Raw genomic sequence first — 25,564 nt, 5'->3', positions numbered from 1 at the left:
CAGCTGCAATCATCATCATCCGTTCATGTATTAGTCTTACAGAAGAACTGTTACAGTCTACACAAAAGATTTGCATTTGCACGCAATCTCTTCCTGGGGCGTCCCAGAGATTTCTTCCCACCGGGACAGTAGATTTCTTTTTTTGTTTTTTGCTAGTCGTCTTATGACGACGATGGGATGGGAAAGGCCTAGGAGTTGGAAGCAAGCGGCCATGGCCTTAATTAAGGTACAGCCCCAGCATTTGCCTGGCATGAAAATGGGAAACCACGGAAAACCATCTTCAGGGTTGCTGACAGTGGGATTCGAACCCACTATATCCCAGATGCAAGCTCACAGCCGCGTGCTCCTAACCGCATGGCCAACTCGCCTGGTGGACAGTAATTTATGACTGCTTTGGGGATCCTGCTTCTGTCCATCCTGTTTAAGTGTTCTAGACAATTTCTCTGGTATTCATAGATGTATTCCAATACAGGTCTGCTTTTAAGATCATTCAGCACATCTGTATTTCTTTTGTGTTCCCACTTAGTATCTCCTGCTGTTCACCGCATGTATTTCATTTCAGCTGTAGTTATTCTTCTCTCATCGCATTTCTTCAGGGTCCACGCTTCAGTTCCATAGCAAAGTACAGGTCTTGCCAAGGTTTTGTAGATTCTTGTATGGGTGTGTGATGGTCTCAAAATTTTATTGATGATTCCCAAACATCTGTTGAATTTTTTCATGGGTATGTCCAGTTCTTCAAAGAAAGACAGTTTGTAGCTGAGGTATTTAAAATCATTTAATCTTTCCAAAATGTTATTATTTAATCAGATCCTGCTTCTTACTGATTCCTTGCCAAAGAAAGCCGTTATCTTAGTTTTCTCAGGGGATATTTTAATTGAGTACTTTTCTGGGACTAGGTTTAGGTTATACATTGAATGCTGTAAATCATCTTCTGAAGTGGCGACCAGCACTAAGTCATATTGTGTCCAGCTGTGGATTTCTGTTAATGTGGATGGAACCATGTCTTGTTTCTCTAAATTATCGTATGCACCAGCAATGCAAAGCCTGTTTTCAACAGTAAGAAAGTTCATAAAATGAAGATAATGTTGAAACTCAAGAGGACATTCCAGGGATCATTAATGAACAAAAGTAAGTAAGTAAGTGAGTGAGTAAGCAAGCAAGCAAGTTAATTAATTAATTTGCCTTTATTCGTGGCAAAGTTAGGGCTCAAGGCCCTCTCTTACACTTAACACAACATTTAAAATAATTTTTCTTTTTTTGCTATTTGCTTTACGTCGCATCGTCACAGATAGGTGTTGTGACAATGGGATAGGAAAGGCCCAGGAATGAGAAGGAAGCGGCCGTGGCCTTCACTAAGTTACAGCCTGGCATGAAAATTGGAAACCACAGAAAACCATCTTCAGGGCAGCCGACAGTGGGGTTCGAACCCACTATCTAACCGCACGGCCAACTCGCCCGGTTTTAAAACAATTAACAGACATATAAGTATTTTAATACAACAGATCTTTTTCAAAATATTATATTACTAATAGCAAATATGGAGATAGTAATAAAAGAAATAATTATAGAATGTACAACATGACAATATAAATGAACATGATAACAATTATCAAACTATCACTGGTAATAATAAAAGAAGGAAACACAGTAATCGGATGTAAGGAGAATATCCAGGTAGAGCAGGGGTTTCGAAAGGGCGGCCCACAAAGCCATATTTAATGGCCCGCAAGGGGTTTAACAAACAAATATTTTAAGAAATGTGAGGAAAATTTACAAAATAAAAAACCTTCATAGCTCATTCAGAAATGTATTAATTTTATACCCTTTATACACCCAAGTGAGAACTAATACATTCTTTAACATCATTTTCTTTTTTTTTTTAAGTTATCACTTGATCTGAACAGATTATTTTTGACTTTAAAAAATGTAAAATATGAACTTTGGCAGAAAATGAGCGCTCACAAATGCCAGTGCTTAACCATTATTAAAACTGGCTATGGAATTCGTACCAAATGTTGAACTCCATGCATTTTATGCAGTGCATACCAAGAGATACTTTAACTGCCACTGGTGTTCTCATTGGTATAGAGTACTGCACACTCTGGGATGTACTTCCACTAAACTGTCCTCCTTTAAGTGTTGTTTTCACTACATTTCAGTTTGTGTTTAGGTACTCCCCCCCTTTTGTTAGTTGTCAAATATTACTTCAAATGAAATGACATTGTTTGGTGCTCTCCTTCCAAATTCAATTGCCCTGGGTATAATAGTGTTCATTTTTAATGTCACTCTTCAATGTAAAATAGTGTTTTCAGTAACTAAAATTATCAAACCTTCATTTCAATTGAACTATGCATGTTATTTCATACTGGTACTTCTATTTGTGGAATTTTATAAAAATTGGCCTATTATTAAATCGTGCCCCGCGACCATGTCTAAGGTTTCCAGTGTGGCCCTCGAGCCCTAACTACTGACTGGAAACCCCTGAGGTAGAGCAAGTTACAAATATTCGTGAAGTACTGAAATGTACCTGTGATAATATAGTTATTTCCCTCAAAACATGTAAAAGATTAAAGCTAGAAAAGCAGGTGGGATTGAAAAGACATTTTGGGATATTCTAAAGGCAATGAGTTGGGATATAGTGCTGTATCTGAAATACATATTAGATTACTGTCTGCAAGAAGAAGCTAAACTTAATGAATGGAGAGTTGCGATAGCAGCCGCAGTGTACAAGGGAAAGGGTGATAAACATGAAGTACAAAATTACAGGCCAGTCAGCCTGACATGTACGCTCTGGGAAAAGATTCCAGATATAACAGATATTTCATATCGAGGAGGTCAAATGGACTGTATTGCTATTGAATTATCCAAGGCTTTTGATAGGGTAAATTAAGGGACTACACATGAAAATGAGGAAAAGAGTGGTTGAATGGGTGGCTAACTTTCAAGAAGATGGACTTCAGAGAATTACAAATTCATCCTGTAACGATCCCGGCAGGGCAGTATTCTTACGTGAGTAAAGAACTGGAATCACAGATAAGGCTTTTTGAAGATGACGGTAATAGAGTAAGTTACAAGATTGTGAGCAACTTGACAACGCTGTGAGATGGGCAGCAGGTAAACGGGATGAAAAGTCATCTCAGTTTAAATTACTGTACTCCAGGATGTATAGAAAGTGATGCAACCTTATGGAAGAATTTATTTATTCATTTATTTATTTATTTATTTTTAATTCTTTAGCCAACATAGGACTATTTTAGTCAATTCATGGAAGTTGTTATTTTTGTCAGACCAATACTGTTTCATCCTTCTGAACGTAATTTTCTTCCTGCTTCTGCAATCAGTCTTCTTATTCTGTGCTTGTTGATGTTCGTCTGTAGTCTGGTGTGTTTATCTTTCAATATCTTAAGTGTATTTGTTATGTATTTTAAATCTTCTATTGTAATATGAAACTCTCCCATGTCTTCTTCAAGTTCTGTGATCCATCTAATATTCTTACTCTTGAAAATGAAAAGAAAAAAAGAAAATCCACAGCCTGTTTCCAGTCATCCGACCGGGTCAGGATTGGAATGAATGAAGCCCCCCTCTAGCAGTGAGTATCGGAATTGTGTCGGCTGCCGAAGCTTGTCGCACCCCTCTGGGGCAATGATTAATGAAATTGGAGAGTGTTGCTGCAATGAAAGATGACAGGGAAAACCAGAGTACCTGGAGAAAAACTTGTCCCGCCTCCGCTTTGGCCAGCACAAATTTCAGATGGAATGACCGGGATTTGAACCATGGAATCTGGTGGTGAGAGGCCGGTGCACTGCCCCCTGAGCCACGGAGGCTATTATTCTTACTTATGGAAGAACATATACAGCAGGTGGAAATCTTGTTCAATTGAGGAAAACTGGGTTGCACATTACAGCAGAGAGTACATTAGATGTGCCAGGTTTGCCTTCACACAAATGTATGAAAGGATGCACCAAACACATCTACCATCAAGCGGCTGTACGACAAGTTCCATGGTTGAAATAGTTCCATGGTTGACTGAAAGTGCCAACACCAGAAAATTTGATCTATATCCAAGCTCCTGTTGAATAACAACCAAGGGGTCTGTTCAAGACTTAACATCTTCATACAACAGACGAATCATCATATGTCCTCATTCCATATGAACACTGCAGAGAGGTTTGGAATTCAATTCAGGCTTTTACAATGCAATCTAGTGACAATTGTATACGAACACCTCTCTTTCCCTGCCGGGCAACATTCTGATGGGGGTTTTTTTCCTACCAATAGAACTTGAACCAGCTAACTGCAGTGTCAGACCACATAGACTTGACACATTGACGATCCTGGCCACCATGTGAGCTTCATTTCGCCACGTGAAAACTGCCTATCGCTATCTTTTAACCAGTTAGCAGATATCTGAGTTAGCTGGGTACATGCAGAGAGACCATGTCACATGTTTCAGCAAAGGCTTTCCATTGCTGATGTTACAATGAATAAAGAGATTTTTTCCGTATCACAATTGGGTTTCTAGCTACCAATATTTCGCCAAATAATGTGGCCGTCATTTTCAAGAGTCTACTTTTTCTGAAGGTCAGTTAGAAGCTACAAAGGCCATAATGAAATAAGAAGAACATATTAGGATAAATCCAATAACAGGTCAATGTGGAAAGACAGAGAAGCAGAAAGAGGAGACAAGGACAATCCTTCTCATCGATAGTCACTACGGCTTTTGGATCCTCAGCTGGTAGCTTTTGAGTTATGGCAAAACACATGCTTTTTGCCCCTGGCTTTTATGAGGGCGGATCAAATATAAACAGGAATGATTTTTTAAAAATTTATTGCATCAAGCAAAATAAAGATAATACATAGTGTCCTGCCTTCAATACACATTTTCTCCATCGGATTGTTAAGTTTTGATGCTGTCCTGATAGAAAGAAGAGGGACGTGTACAGAGCCAGTTGCACACAAACTCTTCTGCACTTGCATAATCATCGAACTACTGCCCCTCCCCCCAGATCTTATTTGAGTGGTCCAAACAAATAGAGGGCAATAAATATGAACTGTACGGAGTGTGTTCCAGAGGTGTCTGATGAATTTCCTCCAGTTTTCCCCACATTGAAGTTAAAGCGGCCGTATGCGGTCTTGCATTGTCATGGAGAAGAATGTGTTTTCGGATCGGTTGCCAGCGCCGCTTGTTGCGATACGCAGCTGTTGCTTCATCCGAAAGGTGACAATAATAGGCTGCATTAATTGTCCTTTGTTCATGAAGAAAATCCACCAGCAAAACGCTCAGCACCACATTTCCAGCAGATGGGCATGTTTTCGCCTCGACTGGACCTCCTTCGTATCTTCACCGCCACTCTATGCTTGCTTGCTTGCTTGGATTCAGGGGTGTAATGATGCACCCAAGTTTCATCACAAGTCACAATACGACACAAGAAATCCTCTCCTTCATCCTCATAGCGACGCACGAGTCTCTGACAAACTTCCTGATGTACATTTTTTTGTTCCTGGTTGAGGAGACAAGGAACCCATCTGGCAGACAATTTTTTGAAATGGAGTTCATCGCAGATGGTGGTCTGAATAGTTCTGTAACTTATTCTTATGGCTCAAACAATTTGCAAAATTCTTATTTGTCGAACTTCACCAAAAATGTCACAAATGGCAACAATGATGTCTGCAGTGATGCTTGTCCGTGGTCTCCTTTCACAGCTTCTCTTCTTGCAATGTAGATGTTGATTCCCATACGGAACCTTTGTCCTGAATGAGTAAATTTATAATACCAATATAATGGTCCATTATTGGACATTATAAATTTTTCAGCTAACTCATTCTTGGTTGCCTGCATTTCGCCCTCGTGTGCTAAGTTAGGCTCGTCAGTTGGGACTTAGCACACCACCCAAGACGCAAGGCTAGTGCATACCGTGGAGGCCACTGCATAGGCTATTTGAAGCCACCAGCAGTGCCAATGCACTATGAGAGCTATGTCTCATTTCCAAAAATAGATGCCTGCCTGGCCATCAAATGATGTAGATGTTGATTCCCACAGGGAACCTAAAATATTTGTCCTGAATGAGTAAATTTATAATACCAATATAATGGTCCGTTATTGGACATTATAAATTTTCCAGCTAACTCATTCTCGGTTGCCTGCGTTTCGCCCTCATGTGCTAAGTTAGGCTCGTCAGTTGGGACTTAGCACACCACCCAAGTGGCCTCCACGGTATGCACTAGCCTTGCGTCTTGGGTGGTGTGCTAAGTCCCAACTGACGAGCCTAACTTAGCACACGAGGGCGAAACGCAGGCAACCAAGAATGAGTTAGCTGGAAAATTTATAATGTCCAATAACGGACCATTATATTGGTATTATTTCTCTTCTTGCCACAAATTTTTTAGCCCACTCATAAACTCTAGTCCGCGAAACTGTTTCTTCCCCAAACTGTGTGAAGAGCAGTCTCAAAATTTCAGAAGGTTTGGTGCCCTCTTTTGCGAGAAATTTGACAATGATGCATTGCGCAACAGACGTGTGCACCTCTTGCTCACTCGTGGCGTACTGAAGCAGCCCAGCTCTCCACCGCCGTTCGCATGCAAATCCCTTCTCCAGACATACAGCCACCACCATCCTGGCAAAGCCCCACCTCAGAATTATTACTAACAACAGAGGTGCATTCAAATTCCCGTTTATATTTGATCCGCCTTCGTAGTATGATGTTGCCAAGCTGGCTTTTGACACAGATATACTACAAGTTATCCTTGATATCTATGCCTAACAGATATACTATCCAAGTACAACACCACTGTAAATGCAATAAAAATTCTTCAAATAAACAATCTAGCTAATGTTATATCCGATAAACATGATTGGATCATTGATGAGTTTATCAGATCATTTCAACCAACAAGAAACCACAACGTATCCCCGTTTACTCATTACATTAGGAATGTTTCCAAAGCATACCCCTCTTAAAATATGATAGTGAAAACTGTAATTCATCGCGTAAAGTACACAAAATAGATATAAATTTATCCCGTACTACCTTATGTTTGTAACATTCCATGGAAGTAGAAATTAACAAAATCTTACTTGGAAAGAGTGTCAGAGGAGAGAGGTGTTCTCTGCGATGTCCAGGAACCCACCATCCCGCCAATGAAACACATTTTTTTAAAAATAACGTACAGAAGAGCAATACACGCCATTTTCCTTTCCTGAAGTAGCAACTTCATTCCTATTGGCCAACGTAAAGTCGCACGTGGTGCCATTCCTGTCAATCGTAATAACTAGATTCTGTTACCAACCTGGGTACAATAAAAGCACAATGGTCTTGTTCAGGCTGTACCATAACCAGTACAGACAAATGGAGTTTCCACAGGAAGATAGATCCTTAACAAACCCTCTTTGTTTGTCCACATGTGACTGGCTTCCCAGCTCCATCCTATGACCTTAGTTCCTAAATAGAGAGGTTGGCAGCCTTGTGCATCTGTTGTGAGAAGGCCGGAGATGTAAAAAAAAAATAAAGGTCGTTACACGCGTACGTGAATGCGGTGAAAGTTTGATATTGCAGGTGGAAGTATTGATGAAATCACTAATTTCTTATGCCATACGTTAATTGAAAAGACCTGGATTTCTGTCTAATGGAAAGAAAAAGAAAAACCACTATTCCTTTAATTCTCAAATAAAATTCTCCATTCATTGACCTCCAGGGCCTGTGATGGAGCTACAACGTTGCTATCACAAGTGAACACACTGATCACTCACCAACAACTTATTCATTCATTCATTCATTTATTTAGCTTCCATAGACTGTACAATTACATACATACATACATTATCATTATAGACTGTTATGCCTTTCAGCGTTCAGTCTGCAAGCCTCTGAGAATTTACTAAACGTCGCCACAATCCTCGATTTGCAACTAGTGTTGTGGCCTCATTTAGTTCTATACCTCTTATCTTTAAATCGTTAGAAACAGAGTCTAACCATCGTCGTCTTGGTCTCCCTCTACTTCTCTTACCCTCCATAACAGAGTCCATTATTCTCCTAGGTAACCTATCCTCCTCCATTCGCCTCACATGACCCCACCACCGAAGCCGGTTTATGCGTACAGCTTCATCCATCGAGTTCATTCCTACATTAGCCTTTACCTCCTCATTTCGAGTTCCCTCCTGCCATTGTTCCCACCTGTTTGTACCAGCAATCATTCTTGCTACTTTCATGTCTGTTACTTCTAACTTATGAATAAGATATCCTGAGTCCACCCAGCTTTCGCTCCCATAAAGCAAAGTTGGTCTGAAAACAGACCGATGTAAAGATAGTTTTGTCTGGGAGCCGACTTCCTTCTTATAGAATACTGCTGATCGCAATTGCGAGCTCACTGCATTAGCTTTACTACACCTTGATTCAATCTCACTTACTATATTACCATCCTGGGAAAACACACAACCTAAATACTTGAAATTATCGACCTGTTCTAGCTTTGTATCACCAATCTGACATTCAATTCTGTTGGATTTCTTACCTACTGACATCAATTTAGTCTTCGAGAGGCTAATTTTCATACCATACTCATTGCACCTATTTTCAAGTTCCAAGATGTTAGACTGCAGGCTTTCGGCACAGTCTGCCATTAAGACCAAGTCGTCAGCATAGGCCAGGCTGCTTACTACATTTCCACCTAACTGAATCCCTCCCTGCCATTTTATACCTTTCAGCAGATGATCCATGTAAACTACAAACAACAAAGGTGAAAGATTACAGCCTTGTCTAACTCCTGTAAGTACCCTGAACCAAGAACTCATTCTACCATCAATTCTCACTGAAGCCCAATTGTCAACATAAATGCCTTTGATTGATTTTAATAATCTACCTTTAATTCCATAGTCCCCCAGTATAGCGAACATCTTTTCCCTCGGTACCCTGTCATATGCTTTCTCTAGATCTACGAAACATAAACACAACTGCCTATTCCTCTCGTAGCATTTTTCAATTACCTGGCGCATACTGAAAATCTGATCCTGACAGCCTCTCTGTGGTCTGAAACCACACTGGTTTTCATCCAACTTCCTCTCAACGACTGATCGCACCCTCCCTTCCAAGATGCCAGTGAATACTTTGCCTGGTATACTAATCAATGAGATACCTCGATAGTTGTTGCAATCCTTCCTGTTCCCTTGCTTATAGATAGGTGCAATTACTGCTTTTGTCCAATCTGAAGGTACCTTACCAACACTCCACGCTAATTCGACTACTCTATGAAGCCATTTCATCCCTGCCTTCCCACTATACTTCACCATTTCAGGTCTAATTTCATCTATTCCTGCTGCCTTATGACAATGGAGTTTATTTACTATCCTTTCCACTTCCTCAAGCATAATTCCACCAACATCATTTTCCTCCTCCCTATGAGCTTGACTGTTTGCAACACCACCATGATGATTTCCTTTTACATTGAGAAGATGTTCAAAATATTCCCTCCACCTCTCCAGTGATTCCCTGGGATCTGTTATGAGTTCACCTGAATTACTCAAAACACTGTTCATTTCCTTTTTCCCTCCCTTCCTAAGATTCTTTATTACTGTCCAGAAAGGTTTCCCTGCTGCTTGACCTAGCCTTTCCAGGTTATTGCCAAAATCTTCCCACGACTTCTTTTTGGATTCAACAACTATTTGTTTCGCTCTGTTTCTTTCATCTACGTACAAATCCCTGTCTGCCTCAGCCCTTGTTTGGAGCCATTTCTGATAAGCCTTCTTTTTACGTTTACAGGCTGCTCTCACTTCATCATTCCACCAAGATGTTCGCCTTTTCCCATCTTTACACACAGTTGTTCCTAGGCATTCCCTTGCTGTTTCTACTATAGCATCCCTGTATGCCACCCATTCACTTTCTATATCCTGAACCTGCTTACTGTCCACTGTTCGAAACTTCTCACTAATCATATCCATGTACTTCTGTCTAATTTCCTCATCCTGGAGATTTTCTACCCTTATTCGTTTGCAGACAGATTTCACTTTCTCTACCCTAGGCCTAGAGATACTTAGTTCACTACAGATCAGATAATGGTCTGTATCATCGAAAAATCCCCGAAAAACTCGTACATTCCTAAAAGATTTCCTGAATTCAAAGTCTGTTAAGATATAGTCTATTATGGATCTGGTACCCCTAGCCTCCCATGTGTAGCGGTGAATAGCCTTATGCTTGAAGAATGTATTTGTAACAGCTAAACCCATACTAGCACAGAAGTCCAGCAAACGCTTCCCATTCCCATTAGCTTCCATATCTTCCCCACATTTACCAATCACCCTTTCGTATCCTTCAGTTCTATTGCCAACTCTCGCATTGAAATCGCCCATTAGCACTATTCTATCCTTGCTGTTGACCCTGACCACGATGTCACTCAATGCTTCATAAAACTTGTCAACTTCATCCTCATCTGCACCCTCACATGGACACAATTCTTGTCCTAATTCCTCCCACTGACAGATCTACCCACATCATTCGCTCATTTACGTGCTTAACAGAAACTATGTTGCGTGCAATGGTATTCCTGATATAGAGCCCTACCCCAGACTCTGCCCTTCCCTTTCTAACATCCGTCAAGTACACTTTATAATCTCCTATCTCTTCCTCATTATCTCCCCTTATCCGAATATCACTTACTCCTAGCACATCCAGATGCATCCTCTTTGCTGACTCAGCCAGTTCTACCTTCTTTCTTCCATAAACCCTTTTAATATTGATAGCTCCCCATCGAATTCCATTTCGTTCGCCAAGTTGTTTCCAAGGAGTCCCTCGCCCGTCAAATGGGAGTGGGACTCCATTACTCCCATAGGTCCGAGGCTTGCTTAAAGTGTTCTGAGCTCGGTAAATTCATGAAGCGGGATGCTGCCCTACTTGCACGTAGTCCAAGTGAGGATCTCTCCTCTAACGGGTTATGGACCACCGGTGAATTGTGTAGTCCTGGCCGCCTGAGCACAAGGAGGGCCACGACTCAGAATATGTCCGAGATGCCCACTCCCATTCCATAGCAACTGGTATCCCGACTCTCAGGACCACTTACTAGGCCACTCAGCCGTTGCCCATGGTTCACGAACTAGGACGTGACTACCGTAACCCACAAACATGTACAATTACATATTTTGAAATATGCCAACAGTATAGGAGTTGTCAAGTGATTTCCTCATACTAACAATAATATATGCACAACAATGAACATTTTGAAAAAGAAGAAAAACAGAAACACCAAATACCTCAATGTTAGGACAGCACATCTTAATTTTTAAAATAATATTAATAACCAATATTTACAAGACAAAATAAAAATATATTGGTGTGGTGTTAATAATATGAACATAATCAATGTGACATTAACATATTTTTAAGGCTATATACTAGATTACAAGTTAATAAGTAGTAGCATCATTACCAGCACTTCATCATGTATTCTTCTGTACTGTAGAAGCAGCTACTCAGCAGGAGATTTTTTAAAGCTGTGGTGCCTGTAAGACTAAAAGACCTAGTGTGAGCACTCTTGTTGTGGAAGAACTGGGATAGATGAGGAAAGAGTTCACAGATTTGAAGATGTGGAGATTGTCCTTCTCTCTTCTTTCTATTGCTCCCTCCTCTCATATTGACCTGCTGTTGTGCTTAAACTATTTCATACCGGACGAGTTGACCATGTGGTTGTGAGCTTACATCCGGCAGATAGTGAGATAGTAAGTAAGGCCACAGTCGCTTCCTTCCCACCTCTAGGCCTTTCCTATCTCATCGTCGCCATAAGACCTATCTGTGTCAGTGTGATGTAAAGCAAAAGTCAAAATTCAAAAAAAGTCAAAATTAACATTTTAACAACTGACCCAAAATGCTGTATCAATAACAAAAACTCATCTTGATTAATCATATAAAATAAGTCATCCATGCCATGGTTTACCTAATTTTCATGTTCCGTATTGATTATTATGCTATCTATTTTAGTTATATGTATGGCCAATTAGTTTAAGTGTTTTAATATCTTGTGGCTAAAACTAGTACCATAATTAAAATAAACTGAAGTACTAATTTTATATTATATTGATTACGTGGATTACCTCATTTGTCTACAGCAATCTGCTTTATGTCGCACCAACCTGGATAGGTCTTATGGCGACGACCGAATAGGAAAGGCCTAGGAGTGGGAAGGAAGTGGCTGTGGCCTTATTAACGTACAGCCCCAGCATTTGCCTGGTGTAAAAATCAAAAACCTCAGAAAATCATCTTCAGGGCTGTCAACAGTGGGGTTCGAACCCACTATTTCCCAGATGTAAGCTCATAGCTGCCCACCTCTTATCACACGGTAAACTCACCCGGAGTGTTTAAATAAAAAATCACCATGGTCACCATCTCTTAAGCAGGCTACTAAAATGCAAACTGAGGAACATCATCTCCAAATGCCTCTACAATCCACTCCAGGATATGAACAACTATTGCAAGAACTACAAGTAAAAAAGGACATATGGAGAGACTTCTATGCCACTGATGCAATGGTTTATAAAGACCGGATGCACAATGGGTACGACTTAAGATATATGGTCACTAGGTTCGCTGTCCAAGGTTTCCACTCTAAACTATGTGAAACAAAACATTTTAAATAATGCCAGGACTTGATTATATATATGTGATCGCTGTGGAAATCTTTGTGAACAATAGCAGGCAATGTAGCCTACTGCAAACTCCGGAATGAATTCTGGAAGAAATTCTGCTCTGACGACTGTTAGATTGTGCAATTAAATACTGTGTTATTTACGTGCTATACTGGAATTGTATAATTCATTATTCATAATGTCCATTTGCTGCAATAAATGTTTCATTCATTTAAATACAATCTGATCAAGGAAACAGAAAACAGACGAAACAGTTAACGTTCTACGTTCTGTCGAAAAACAGAATATAATTACTTAGGCCTACTTCAGCTATCAGAAAATAATTTCAAGCAGCACTTCGTGTGTGACACAAACATAAACCAATACTTACAGCAATGGATTCCGAAGTTCGACATGCTGCAGTCGACAGTGGTTTGTAATGAAAGCTTCCAATTACAGCTGGAATGATGGGTTTTAATTTTAAAGAAGACGTAGTCCATTTAACCTGGACACCTGAAATTATCACAAAACATATAGGCTATATATATAAAATGTGGATGTATGAAACTGTTCATCCAAAAAGGAAAATAATGCTATTAAATCACCACATTACAATACTGATACAGAAATTAGATTACAAAGAATGTTTACGAAAATGAAATCTACATATCAGGAATCATAATCATGACGGCGATCAAGGCGATAGTGGGAAAATGAATAAATTAAACTCACAAGCTCTTAACGCCATAACTGCAGAAACAGGAATAGAAAAACGCTTCGAAATTACAACACTGCCATAAGATAATCGACACCGAACAGTCGCATTTACTTCTTAACCTCAAAATAAACAAAACAAACTAAATTCCTTGATTGAAGACATGCCACTGCAACCCTTCATTCGTTACTACAAAACAAAGAGAATGAGTAAGAGATGACTCTCAAAGTTATTTTTCACTTCTGTACGCAACGGCTGCGCAAAGATCGCCAGGAATTGCACACTAGCGCCTCTAGCTTATACAGGGCTGAACTAAAATTACCGGGCGGGCGATTTAAATCGTTTAGCGCGCGGAGGGTCCCCAGGTTCTCGTCCCCCCTCCTCTCTTAAACATTATATTAAATATATTTTTTCTTTTTTTATTTCTCTTATATTTTTCTTTCATTTCCTTTTCTTTCTTTCCTTCTTTCTGTTACCTTTTTCTGAAATACTGCATTCTGAACAACAATACACCTGGAGGTTGGCCTGTGCTTTATTATTATTATTAATAATTTTTTGCTGGAGAAAAGAAGCTTACCAGCTTGTGCTGCTTATTATAATTATTTGATTTATGGAGCTATATTTTATTTTTACTAATTCACAAAGCCATGAAGGATGGGAGTGACTGGCCTTGCCTGTGCTGCTTTTGTTTGTTTCTGCTGAGGAAAAAGGAAGCTAACTCACAAAGGGAGGAAGGAAGTGACCAGAAGGTGAGTGGGATTGGCAATCCTTATCTCAGATTAAGACCTATGACAGTAATAGACACTAACATCCCCTCGTACATCAGTCCTCTTTAACACTACTTAAGCCAACTCTAACAGTCAATAGTATCAAGATATGCCACTTATGCAGGAAATAAAATATAAATAAAATGTAAGAAAGAAAGCCATACACAGGAACCAAAATGATGAAAGGAAACTCATATGCTAAGGAGGGAGTTTGTAGGATTCAAAGGTAAATTGAAATGAAACATGATCTTTTGATTTATGGAGCTATATTCTACCTACTATCCATGGTGTTACAGGTATAAAATTATGTAGAAATATGCACAAACGTTTTAGTGATCATACTATATCATAATCTCATGACATTACATTCAGCAGTGTTAATTGTCAATTAATATTCATCAGCCAGAAAACTATTCAATACAACACAAATACAAAATCATTCATTTATGAAAGAAAGACTGGAACTGACAAGGTACAACATAATACTTTTCTCTCTTATTGCAGTCTAACGTTGCACTGACATTGCAAAAGTTTTCAGCAACACCATTTGTATTTTCTCAAGGAACTTACTATATGATACATCTTTCAGTCTGTCAAAAGAGGCACCTAGGGACACACACTGAGAAATATTGTGATTTGTACTTCTTTTGCATCTACTAGACGATGGCAAATCTCTGGCAGAGTAGTGTTGGAAGAAACCAAGACATGATAGCACATACTCTGTTCCTACATACTGCACCAAAACGCAACGTATCATTCAATCAGTCATCTGCATGTAGATGATAAACAATGTCAAGCTACAAAATTGTATGCATCCCTTGTATTCATTGATCTACACTATTTACAATTAAAAAATGTTCTATTTTATGTGACAGTAGGATATATCTAAATTTTTTCTGCTACATGGGAAAGGATGGAATCATGAATATATTTGAGGGTTTAAAAGACTAGAGAGTGCTTACAGATTCTGTGATTGTCCCCTCTTACAACATGCAGGAGGTACAAATAATGCTTCCTTTCAGTCCATCCGAAGGAGAGGAGTCCCAATAAATTGACAGAAATATGTAGCATCAGGATCTACATACAATAACATGGCAGCTGATCCACCACAAAACATTCCCATGCCAAGTCACAACATAGCTCCACCTATTAAGAGCTATGTCCAAGGAACTGTTTGCTAATTTAATACAGTATTATGAACAATATGCTGCTACTTCCACAACATTACGGTGTGCAAGGGACTTTGCTGTGACCTAGACGAAATGCCAGTTGAAGACAGTGGAAACTCACTTCAGACAGTGCCATTTGTACCTACTGTATATTGAAGGCAGAAATCTATGTTGGTGATTGCAGAGTAGGCTGACCTGTGGTCTGACAGCATGCACTCCAACCGGCCAATCAAGCAGAGGAGGGGTGGCCATGGCTCTACACCTCTGCATTTGGGACACAGAAACGGGCTCTTCCCCTCCCACTGGCTGTCCTGAGAATGGTTTTCCTTTCGCCTGCAGTAAGGCGAATGATGGGACAGTTCCTAGTATATGTCATGGCCACCAAACATCTTGCCCTCACCACAAATCTCCTTGCTTAAGATGATGATGCTTGTTGATTAAAAGGGCCTTACATCTAGGTCATTGTTTTAAGAGAAAGTACAACTAGGCAACCATCCCCTATATATATTAGTAATCGGAGAGAAGAAATGGAAGGGGGCTGACATTAGGAAAAATGATGGTATCAGCTAAGGAAGACCAGGGCCATGGAGGGAAAATAAGACTCCCTAGGCCACCATACGTAATACAATCGGGGGCAGAAAAGAACAGGTGGTGATCGAGGTAGATCAGATAGGATAGATGAAAGTGAGGAGCCTGGCACAAGTAAGTGGAAGCAATGCCAAAATTCAATAATGGCTCCATGGTCACCTACCCAAGCTCCCAAGTGCAGAGCCCACATGGGAACCCTTTTAGTCGTCTCTTACAGCAGGCAGAGGATGCCGTGGCTGTTATTCTACTGCCCCTACCCACAGGGGGACAACTATGATAAGTCTAGTTGCTTTACGTCGCACCGACACAGATAGGTCTTATGGCGATGATGGGACAGAAAAGGCCTAGGAATGGGAAGGAAGCAGCCGTGGCCTCAATTAAGGTACAGCCCCAGCATTTGCCTGGTGTGAAAATGGGAAACCACAGAAAACCATTTTCAGGGCTGCCGACAGCGGGGTTCGAACCCACTATCTCCCGGATGCGAACTCACAGCTGTGCGCTCCTAACCGCACGACCAACTCGTCCAGTACTATGATAAGGAAAGTTTGTACAACTATTACCATCACATCAAATGAATGGGTTACCAACATCACAAAATTCACAAATATTAATTTAGTTACTTGGACATTGCATACATACCAGTACATACTTTTGTATAGGAGGATGTGCATACAAACTGCAAATAAGAGAGGAGAGAGCATAATATACTTCCTGTGTTCTGATGAGAAATTTTCTCCAAAATACGAGATTTTCAGTGAAACCACCTTTGGTAAAAATGAATGCTTAACCAAAACTATGACTTCTTTACACAAATCATTCACACAGTATCACACGACACTTCCACTTCAGTATTTGATTATTATCATACAATTATACACAAATGATGATCTCATATAAAGGAACAGACATTCTGAGTACAGTAAACCACATGTTTGAAAGGTTCATTGCTCTTGAAAATAACTCCACATTACAGTTTTTCACTTCCCACTTAGCAGATATGCTTCATGCTGTACTTAATCTCCCTATAATAATATTAATAGTAATACTAATATTGATGATGATAATACATGTCCCATGAAGTTTAAATAAAGTGTTTGATTATATAACAACTATAGGGCAGGAATTTATAAAAGTCATTAATGCAATTAAGACAAATGGGAGTCTGAAACATGCAGATGTATGGCATATTTTGAATTACAACACTGAACATGAACTGAACATACTTGTTTTCCACCTTTATGAACAATTATAATGACGTTCTGGGCTTCATAATGATCTCATTTTTTTGCCTATGAGGCTCATATATCACAGATTCATGGCAACGATGGAATGGGCCTCAGAAGGATGCAACCGTGGCCTTACTTAAGGTATGGCCTTAGTATCTGCCTGCCTATAGCAAAGAAGGGAAACCATCTTCAAGATAGCTGACAGCGGGGTTCGAACCCACCACTGCCCAAGCGCAATTTCATGGATACATGACCACACTGCACAGCATACTTGTTGGGTGTTTTGTAATATAAAATTAAATATATTGATAAACAAATCATTAGCATTCATAAACTGAAATTGTTTAATTTGAATGTAAAATTAACATTAATAACATTAGCACCCGTGTTCTCCCCAGAAATGTTTGTCAGGCGGGTGGCAAGAATGAGTAGCCGGGCGGGGAATACTACGTAAAACTTCAATCTGAATATAAATTTCAATTTGTTCCCCTCAGGGCGTTAACAATAATATCAGACAGGTAAATATTAACTGCATAATTGAACTATTTGAATGTTATTATCACGAACAAGTTATAACAGAGTACGTTGAACTTCTAGTGTTCTATTGCTCCTTCCAAATCATGTTACAGTGGACTTAGGCCTCCAGTCGGTTGCTGTGGACATGTGGGCAGCATCTTTATACAGCATCCTTGATAGGGGTCCTGGATAGCTGGAGTGACGAAAGTGCCTTGAACACACAGTGCGGTTCCTCAGCTGCTTCGGAGGAAGCTGCCGCAAACGCTCGACCCCCACAACGTCCAACCACTCACTGCAAATGTTAGGTCTAGCAACAGGGAAATGATGAAATAAGGTTCCCTGTTGCCGGCCTTCTTCGCTATCTGTATAAATTCCACAGATCTGACACTTTTCGTGCATGATATGAGACATGAAAAGAAATGGAAGAAAATAATTAAGGACACTGTAATCAGTCTTTTTTTAATTTCAAAAGAGGCACCTGAGCCAAGGCTCATAATGGTGCAGTACAAATAATTACATTTGGCAACAAAGATGAGATTTGAGAACATCAGCTTCTAGGACAAAAATATAATATACTGTACAATGAATAATTATAATATTAATTACATTTGGCAACAAAGATGAGATTTTAGAACTTCAGCTTCTAGGACAAAAGTATAATATACTGTACAATGAATAATAATAATAATAATAATAATAATAATAATAATAATAATAATAATAATAATAATAATAATATTAAGGTATCCTAGTGATAGAAACCAAATATGAACAACAGTGATATAGTATACTAAATCAGTACTCTATAGGCTTGGCATTTTTACTTTTAGAAAATTAACAAGCTTGGTTTTAAAGATGGGTAAGTTAGCGGCTTCTCGAATATGCTTAGGAAGGCTATTGAAAAACTTTACAGAGAAATGCCATAAAGAATTAGTGCCATACTTAGTAGACTTTGATGATTTACAGTGAATTTTAGTAGATCCTCTTGTACTGTATGAATGTATGTCAGAATTCAAGTTGCAAAGTGTGTTCGAATGAGTTTGTCCATTTTTCAATTTATACAACATAATAGCTGAAGCTTTTTTACGAAGATCATCTAGTGACAGCACATTACAATAATGGTAGACCTGTATGGTTGGTGTTAAGGATGGTAAGTTGAAGAGTATTTTCAGTGCTCTTTTCTGTAAGATACTGATCTTTTCAAATTGTTCTTTACTGCAACATGCCCAGATATGAATCTAATAATTCAGGTGGCTTTCAATTAGTGCATGATAAATACTCTTCAACAGTCCACGAGAAACTTTGTATTTTAATCGGCTGAGTACACCAATAGCAGGAGTTATTCTATCACACAGCATTGTGATGTGATTCTCCCAAGTTAGCGACTCATCTATGCTAAGTCCTAGAAATTTGGTTGATTGAACACGAGGTACCACTTGGTCATAGAAACTTAAGTTGATGTCCAGAGGAAATGTACATAACGGTTTGTGAAATATGATATAGTTAGTTTTATTATGATTAATTCTTAGTCGGTTGGTAGCAAGCCAGGTCTGAATTAAAGATATGTCATGTTGCATCTTTTCTTCAAGATTATATATACAATTCCCTGTGTAGAAAATATTTGTGTCATCAGCAAATAATGACAATTTGCCGAACAGCGGCAAGTTACCAATATCATTGACAAATACAAGAAATAATATTGGTGCTAGAACAGAACCTTGAGGTACACAAGTTGTTATAGTCTGCAACGTGCTTTCTGCTCCCATACAACTAACGAACTGTACCCTGTCTCTGAGATAATCTGTAAACCAGTTAAGTGCTAAACCTCTAACCCCTGCTGCTTCCAACTTCAGTAACAAAATGTTATGGTCAACTGTGTCAAATTCTTTCTGAAGATCTATGAAAAGGCCTGATGCTACCATACATGAGTCTAAGGACTCCTGTAACTTAATAATAATGTCTTCCACAGCATTGTAGGTACTAGAGTTAGGGAAAAATCCGTACTGGTATGGATAAAAATAGTCATTACATTGTAGGTATTTTAATAGCCTATCTTTGACCACTATCTCTAGGATTTTTGACACAATGGGAAGGACTGATATAGGTATGTAGTTATTAAGATCGAATTTATCAGACCCTTTATACACAGGAATGACCTTGGCAATTTTTAACTCACGTGGAACAATACCTTCACTTAACGATTTGTTGATTAACTTTGTAATGTATGGAATTAAATGCACAGCTAGACTCTTAAGTAGGTTATTACTAATACCGTACACATCACTACAGCTGCTATTTTTTAATTTTCTTATTATTTCCGCAACTTCAAGGTCATTAGTAGGTTTCAAAAACAATGAATTACTTGACCCATTTCCAATATTAGGTGATTTGTGGGTAGGAGTATTGGTAGCTAACTTTTTTCCTATATTAATAAAGTGGTCATGAAATAATTTTGATATTTCTACTGGACAAGTCACAATATTATCTTGAACTTTGAGTTGGAAATTCCTCTTTTTGTTAAAATTTGATGTTAAGATTTCATTGACAATTTTCCAAGGATTGTTTTTGGCATTACTTAATCTATTTATGAAATGTGCATTTTCCAGCTGTCTTTTAAGCTTAGTTACCTGATTACATAATAGTTTATAGTCATTTATCAATTGCTGTGATGCATAATCACAGCCCATTTTTACTCTAAATTGTTGTCTTTTTATTTTACCGTAAAGTTTATTTTTTTGATCAATGAGGCTGGAAAGTGTATCATTCATCGATGGGCAATATTGCCTACCTATGAATGTCTTATTATTTGCTTTATAATTCTGATTTATAGGCCTACTGCTACTATTGGCTTCCTGCAGATAATTGTTAAGTTTATTTACTATCACATCACAACTATCACCTTCACTGATGATCAGAGGATTGGTAGTCATATAAGCATTCATGTTCTTCACATTACATGTTTTTGGTTTCAAGTATGAAATTTCTGTTCTCACTTTCGATAACAAATTTATATCACAGACTAATAAATTATGATCACTATAATCATTAATTATATTATACAGTTTGCACCTGTACAGCTTATTGACATAAACATGATCTAACAGACTAGCTGTACTGTTAGTAATCCTGGTTGGAAATCTGCTGTTACATGGATTTTGGTTATAGCATTCACATAACCTCTTAAGTTCAGACGCTAGTAGACTCGGCTGAAGTTTGTCAATATTGAAATCTCCTACAGTAAAACACATATAATTACTATATTTATTCCATATATCCTCAAGTACATTAAGAAACTCTTTGGAAAATTTCAAATGGGGATTATAACATCCCAAAATAAGAATATCCCTCTCCAGACCGCTGACTTTAACCAATAAAAAATTGTACGGAGTACCAGGAGTGTTAATCGAAACTAATATTTTAGCTTTATAGGGTTCTTTAATGTATATAGCAATCCCTCCCCCTCTATCTTTTGTTCTGGAACAAAAATAACATTCATAACCTTTCAGATTATAATATTTCTCATCTTGTGGGAATAACCATGTTTCTACTATAATAATGATTTCTGGCATCTGTACATCTACAATTAAACTGGTTAAGTTTAACCATTTATTACGGATACTTTGCGAGTTAGCATAAAAAATTCTCAGATGGCAATCTCTGGTCTTAAGTTGTCTTAAGTTTGTTAACTGAGCCTCTACAATTTCCATGTCAAAATTCAAGCTGATTCAAGATTAAGAACATCTTCGATATTTCGTATGCTTATCACATTAGAGTTATCACCCTTCCTAACAAAAATCTTACTTTCCCGTGTCCACACATACTTATAACCTTTCATTCTTAAATCCTTGGCCCTCTTAAGAAGACCTTTGGCTTTGGGTGTAAGATGATCATTGATGTAAATCATATGATCTGAAGCATTGAAACCCACTGCTACAGATGATATCTGCCGGACATTCTTCTTTGCTGCCATAAATTCCTGCTTTTTCCATCTGTTCACAAATTTGACAATGATGGGTCTGGGTAGTGTCTTGTTTGCCGAGGGAATTCTATGAGCAATGTCTACATCACACTTATTTAATTCAAATCCAATAGCTTTACCAATATTTGTCACGACATTATAAATGTCTTCATTCTGAAGTTCTGGTGCGCCATGGATTTCAATATTGTTTCTCCTTAGGTATTGGTTAACATTCTCCACTTCGTCATGGGAATCGGCCTTCATCTTGTGATGTTCCTGCTGAAGTTCCTTGATCCTTTCATCCCGTTTATTAATTTCCAGTTTTAAGTCTTCAATTACTTTAGTACTGAAATCAATACTTTCCTTCAGCCTGTCAATAACTCTGTCAACTAATCGATCCATAATTGAATCTAAAAATGTTGACTCACGAAGTATTTTATTCACCGCGGCCGACAGATCCTCTGAGCGACTGTTTACGTTATGTGGAGTCCTCACATTCCCATCCGCTGCGCTGCACTGCGCTGCTGTGTCTGTTGCTGCTCCAAGCTTGCCATCTTCTTGCTACCGGACTCTTTTGTTTGTTCTTGGACATAACCCCAAACAAAAATTCTGATATGAAACACTGTTTCACACTTAGTTCACGTAAAATAAATGATATTTCTTATTCACCCGTGACAATTTTCACACTCACCGGTCGTTGTTACATATAACTTAGTCACCAGGAATCAATAATATCCATCCGAACACAATAAATCTTCAGACTAACCACTAATGCTCTCGTACTCGGTTGCCATGTTTGTATACCATATATACCACATATATTTTTATATTTTTAATGCTAATATCAATACTATCAAAACAATAGTGGCCTATCAGACATAGGCCTAATAAAACATTACATCAACTGAATTTTAAGGTGTCTGTTTCAAGTAGGCTTATGTAATTATCATATCAACCACCATGCAAAAAGGTAATAAAAAGGTGACAGCCAAAAATAATAGCAACTATCAATCATTAACTTATTAACTTACTTAACCTCCTGCGGCCTAGTATCCTTTTAAAATGATTTTATTTAAAAATAGAATGGAATATCCGCAAACATTATTCAAACAATACGATAAAATAAACAGAAAATTTAGGCCTAGGCGATTATGTTTCATTTTGTTTTTACTTTTTTGCTATTGGCTTTACGTTGCACCGACACAGATATGTCTTATGGCGACTATGGGACAGGAAAGGAAGCGGCCGTGGCCTTAATTAAGGTACAGCCACAGCATTTGCCTGGTGTGAAAATGGGAAACCACGGAAAACCATCTTCAGGGCTCCCGATAGTGGGGTTCGAACCTACTATCTCCCGAATACTGGATACTGGCCGCACTTATGTTTCAAATTATCCGAAATTTATTTGCCTTGGTGTGGTATGTTTTCATGTTCTGGCCTCAGGAGATTAGTAAAACAAGAACAGTAAGGATGCTTACCTCACATATCTGGTACTTTTTCTTCAAACACGCAAACGAAGATAACAGATATACGCATGCAAATCAAAGTGAAGCAAAATGTCACAAACGTCTAAAACGTGGTCGTCCTACGTGGTCCAAGTTGTCAAACTTAAATCGACCAATAGCAATCGGGAGATGTTTCTACCAATAGGAGCTGCCGTATTTGTCACGTGTGCTTAGGGTGAGTGGCGTGATGTACAACAGCGCGCCCACACGAGTGGAGGGCGAAAGTATTCAGTCTGAGCCGGGCCCTCGGAAGGGTAGGACCTATGCCGCTGTCAAACCCTTGCCACAAAAGAACTCAAAGATACTATACCACTGCCTGCTCGATGTGCATCCGATGGCTGCTTATACTGCCTGCTCATTCCATATTCAAACGTGTAACACGACTTACATACAATCTGCCGCTAGATCGCAGCACCAGACGTACCCAGTTATCGCGTGAATACAGATAGATAAGCATACAAGCAAAATTTAAAATCTGAAAGTAACTGAAATATTAAAGAATTGTACACATAAAGTGGTGCTCTAGGGAGTGATAGCTTCAGGACTTTTCGAGAAAGAGATTTCGACGAACAAGAAAACCTGGAAACTTTGTCTGTTTGGTACTTTCCTACATTACTTGGTAGTGGTTTCACGAATTTGGCCACCACAGTTTCTGACACAAGTTCCTGGTGCTTCCTGTTACTAAAACCCTTTAAAATCTTACAGTGGCACAAAGAGGGTAGAACATAGTTTTTATAGTCTGAAGCAGACTTGCAGATTTCTTGCAGTACGGTAGAGCTGCCTCAACAAATTTCTGTAGCCCCATAATTAGGCCAAAAAATCGTTGCTGGGGATAGCGCAAGCCTCCTCTATCCGACTGTCTGATTAAGTTCATCAACGGGGATGCATTAACAGGTGGAAACGTTACTCAAGCACGTGCTGCATTGTTTTTCTTCGATTACATGCACTAAATAACCACACACTAATGCATGGGAAGCAGTTTCCAAAGTGACATACACTGACTCAGGGGGCTCACGAACATCTTCCAGTAAATCAAGTATATACTCAGCGGGCATCACTGGTTCTGTTTCGTCAAGTCCGGGAGAGGATACTGAAAACTATGAATTTTGCTTATGGATAACGTTAGCACCATCGGTGAACATTAAAATACCGTATTTTAGAATTCTCTTTATAGAATTCGGAGTAGCCCGGGAATCAGTCATGTCATTGCACCCTCCTCCCATTCTTATAGAACTCTAAACATGGCTTCAACTGGAACTCCTGAAAAAGCCCGTGTCATGGAATGAAATACCACAGCATTCAGGTTTCCCTTTCTTTGATTTGCAGAAAGGCACGCAGCAGTACATCATTTTCACTGTAAACAAATACAGTACTACCCTATTTCCCGCTATTTCATTCCGACAGTTCAGGAGCCGGTTAGTGCTGCCACCTGCTATGGGTATTTGTAAACGGAGTGTTTCATTTAGTGCCATGTTAAAATGTTGTAATGAGCAGGCAGTAAGCACCCATCGGATGCAGATCGAGCAGGCAGTGTATTATACGTTTCATTTTGTATTATAGAAAACCAACACGTCTCTCTCTCTCTCTCTCTCTCTCTCTCTCTCTCTACACCCCCTATCTCACTCGATCACATTCTATTAGCAATAAACGTGAGGTTCTTCAGTCTGTCGAAAAAAATTCATTATGTCAAAATTTCAAGGGCGTATATAAGGGGGGAGGGGCTAATGAATAAGCCTTGAAGAACCGGACCAAAATGATGGCAATTTTCGATCGTTGTTGAGATAACGAGCCAACAGTGGAGATAATATTCTTAAAGACCAATTAACGACCAGCGGTGGGAAGACGATGTACACAAGTTCTTTCATTCAAAACGAACTTATTAACACATTCGGTCACTTAATGCAATCAAAAATTGTAGAAAATGTCAGAAAGTCTGTTTTTATTCCGTTTTAGCAGACGAAACCACGGACATAAGCCAAATCAAACCGTTTTCTCTCTGTGTACGTTACGGTACGTAGAGGACCAAACTTTCAAAATCAGAGAAGATTTTCTGACATTCGTCCCCGTTTATGATGTCATCGGAGCAGGTTTGGCCAGCACAATATTGGAGACCATGTCAACATTAGGGCTTGACCTAAACAAAATGAGAGGTCAAGGGTGCGATGGTGCTGCCACGATGAGCGGGCAATTCAGAGGAGTGCAAGCTTCCATCAGAGAAAAGCTACCGTTGGCCCTGTATACACATTGTTCACACACTCTAAATTTATGTTTGTCAGGTGCGAGCAAAATACCTTCTGTAAGAAAGTGTATGGGTGTCATAAAAAGAAGTCTGTGGATTCTTTCATGTGTCAGCCAAAAGAACCGAAATATTGAAATCAATGATTTCTGAATGTTGCCCAGAACAAAAGAAAAAGAAACTTATATCAATGTGCGAAACCCAATGGGTAGAAAGGCACAACTCAGTAATTTTATTTAAAGACATTTTGGAGCCTATCTTTCTCTCACACAGTAGTGCT

General features: G+C 39.0%; 1 protein-coding gene across 1 annotated transcript in view; it reads right to left on the bottom strand.

The window, feature by feature from the left end:
• mRpS29 (mitochondrial ribosomal protein S29) overlaps positions 1 to 13,501 on the bottom strand; it is a 67,072-nt gene extending 53,571 nt beyond the window's left edge. Inside the window, exons 1-2 of the mRNA XM_068230735.1 lie at positions 13,337 to 13,501; positions 12,996 to 13,117 (exon numbers count right to left, since the gene is read on the bottom strand). Coding sequence (XP_068086836.1) covers positions 12,996 to 13,117; positions 13,337 to 13,352 — 138 coding nt within the window. The 5' untranslated portion in view covers positions 13,353 to 13,501. The remainder of the gene's footprint in view (positions 1 to 12,995; positions 13,118 to 13,336) is intronic.
• Between the last annotated feature and the right edge of the window lie 12,063 nt (positions 13,502 to 25,564).

The sequence above is a fragment of the Anabrus simplex genome, chromosome X (assembly GCF_040414725.1).
Source record: "Anabrus simplex isolate iqAnaSimp1 chromosome X, ASM4041472v1, whole genome shotgun sequence".
NCBI classification, from domain to species: domain Eukaryota; kingdom Metazoa; phylum Arthropoda; class Insecta; order Orthoptera; family Tettigoniidae; genus Anabrus; species Anabrus simplex.
The sequence above is the reverse complement of the archived record's forward strand: the minus strand, read 5'-3'. Positions and strand labels throughout refer to the sequence as shown.